General features: G+C 32.7%; 1 protein-coding gene across 1 annotated transcript; it reads left to right on the forward strand.

Moving 5' to 3' along the window:
• Window positions 1-337: 337 nt before the first annotated feature.
• LOC108565465 (glycerate kinase) lies at window positions 338-1,685 on the forward strand. The gene has a single exon (XM_017924948.1). The coding sequence runs from the start codon at window positions 375-377 to the stop codon at window positions 1,683-1,685; it is 1,311 nt and encodes a 436-aa protein (XP_017780437.1). The 5' UTR covers window positions 338-374.
• Window positions 1,686-2,542: the final 857 nt, after the last annotated feature.

Below are 2,542 nucleotides of genomic sequence, written 5' to 3' on the forward strand. Positions count from 1 at the left end.
TTTAACAAAAATGTAATAAAAGTTTCATTCAGGAATTGTTTATAATATGGAGAAAGTATGAAAAGATCTAATAACTATAATTTGTAAACTAATGTAACAAAAAAATACAAAATGTTATCAGTATTACATATACTGTGGGTTGTTTCAGTTGCCTATACTATATCTATAAGAATTGTTATCAGAAGAAGATTCTAATAGGCATTTACATGTAAAATTAGTAATCTGCAAGAAAATATCTTCATAGTATAACTCTAAATTGTATATTTAATAACAATATTGTAAAAAGTATTTCAAACTTAATGATTACGTTATTTATTTATCATTTCGTTATCGTCACAATAACCTAGAATTTAGTTAAACATATAAAAGCAAAGATGAAGTACGTTCGCGATGCAAAAACTATATTCCTTAATGCGGTTGGTGCTGTGCAGCCGCAGAACTTCTTACGAAACAGGGTTAAGGTTTCATCTGGCAAGTTGCACGTCGATGCAGAAACTTTCCCATTGAATCGACCTTGCCACATAGTCGGCTTCGGAAAAGCTGTATTAGGTATGGCTGTGGAAATGGAGAACATATTGAGTTCTAATCTTCGTAGCGGTATATTGTCAATACCTGCTGGTACCCAAGAATGCTTCAAAGATCAACCTCAGCTATTGCTGAAAAATAATTCTGTTTTGAGAATATTCGAAGGCGCCAAAGATAATATACCTGATCTGGATGCAATGGAAGCGGCGAAAGCCATCAAAGATCTGTGCGTTGGTCTCACCAAAGATGATTTACTTCTTGTCCTCATATCAGGCGGTGGAAGCGCTTTGCTACCTTTACCTAAATTTGGATTGAGTTTAGATGAAAAGCAGAAAATTATAAAGAATCTTAGCAAAGGTGGAGCCAATATAATCGAATTGAATTGCGTGAGAAAAATGTTGTCCGAATTAAAAGGAGGTGGATTAGCGCAGATTGCTTATCCTTGCAGAGTGGTAACTCTGATCCTCTCTGATATCGTCGGAGACCCGATTGATTCCATAGCGAGTGGTCCAACAGTCGAGAATAAAGATGCTCATCTCGCTATGGAAGTGATTAACAAATATAATGTGGATATTTCAGAGATCGCATTAAACATTTTACAGCAGCCAAAGTTAGAGTCTTTTAATTACAATCACGTTGCGAATTTTATTATCGGCAATAACGAGATTGCTTGCGAAGCTGCCAAACGATCCGCAGTTAATTTGGGTTATAATAAGGTAGAACTATTTTCGAAAGACATTCAGGGTGACGTCGTGGATGTGGCCAAACGATATCTGCAAATTGCTTTGGACGAAGTGAAGAAAAACGAAACAGTTTGTATTATAGGAGCTGGAGAGCCTACGGTTGTGGTTAAAGGGAACGGTTTAGGTGGACGGAACCAACAGTTGGCTTTGGAATTTTCCAAGATCGCATGTGAGGCTGGATTGGATTTTTGTTTCCTCAGCTGCGGAACGGATGGTATTGATGGACCAACAGATGCTGCTGGTGCTGTTTCCACAACGGTCATCGGTGGTTTACAGGAGATCGATGATTTTTTGGAAAATAATGATGCTTACAGTTTCTTTTCTCGTTACCAGAACGGAGAATTTTTGGTAAAAACTGGACACACTGGAACTAATGTTATGGATTTACATATTTTAATTTTGAAACCGAAAACTTAAACAATATATTGTGTATATACTTATTTTTGATTATGTAATTATGATATTAATATATGGCAAATATTTTTTATTAATAGCAGTTTTGTTCAAATCAAGAGTGCATTAAAATGTGTACTTGGTTGCCTACGATAAGTTTTGTAAAACGTAATAACAAAGTTTGTTCCTCAAAACTATAACGTTATTTAATAGACAAAGACTTATTATCTAATTCTAAGAAGATAAATAGTCAAAGTCATTGCTTTTCTAATCATAATCCACTCAAAATATTTGTTTTAATATGTCTTTTCAACACACTTTTATCACAATCTCGCTGCTGCAATCTCGTTTACATATCTTGGATAGACAATTGATTACATAATCACAATTACCAAATAATTACAAACATTAAAGATACATCTAGATAAGTTAATATCATTCAAGGTAGTCGGAGATCAGACAATTAACTTGTTGTTTAACAAATAACAGCAATTTTAGATTGATACCAACAAATTTTAATGTAGAAATTGTACATATTAAACTTATTCGAGAGAAAAATTATCAATAATAAATATGTCTTTCATATTAAATATTTCACTATATAAACACTTGATATTACGTTCACTACAATATTAACACATAAAATATTTAGTCATAAAGGAATAATGTTAAATTGTTTACATTTTGACGATACGAAATGAAATTCTTCACTAATTTTCTAACAAAACGTAATGTTGGTCCGTAGGAAGCTCTAAAACTAATTCTGGATCAAAATTTAAGCTCTGCTTTACTTATATTACTAAATTAAAATTAATGAAATACCACAGAAGTGGTAGAATTAGTAGAACTGGAAAATTATAACAAAATTTGAATTCTGAATA

The sequence above is a fragment of the Nicrophorus vespilloides genome, unplaced genomic scaffold (genome assembly GCF_001412225.1).
Source record: "Nicrophorus vespilloides isolate i.1.1-1 unplaced genomic scaffold, Nicve_v1.0, whole genome shotgun sequence".
Taxonomy (NCBI): Eukaryota; Metazoa; Arthropoda; class Insecta; order Coleoptera; family Silphidae; genus Nicrophorus; species Nicrophorus vespilloides.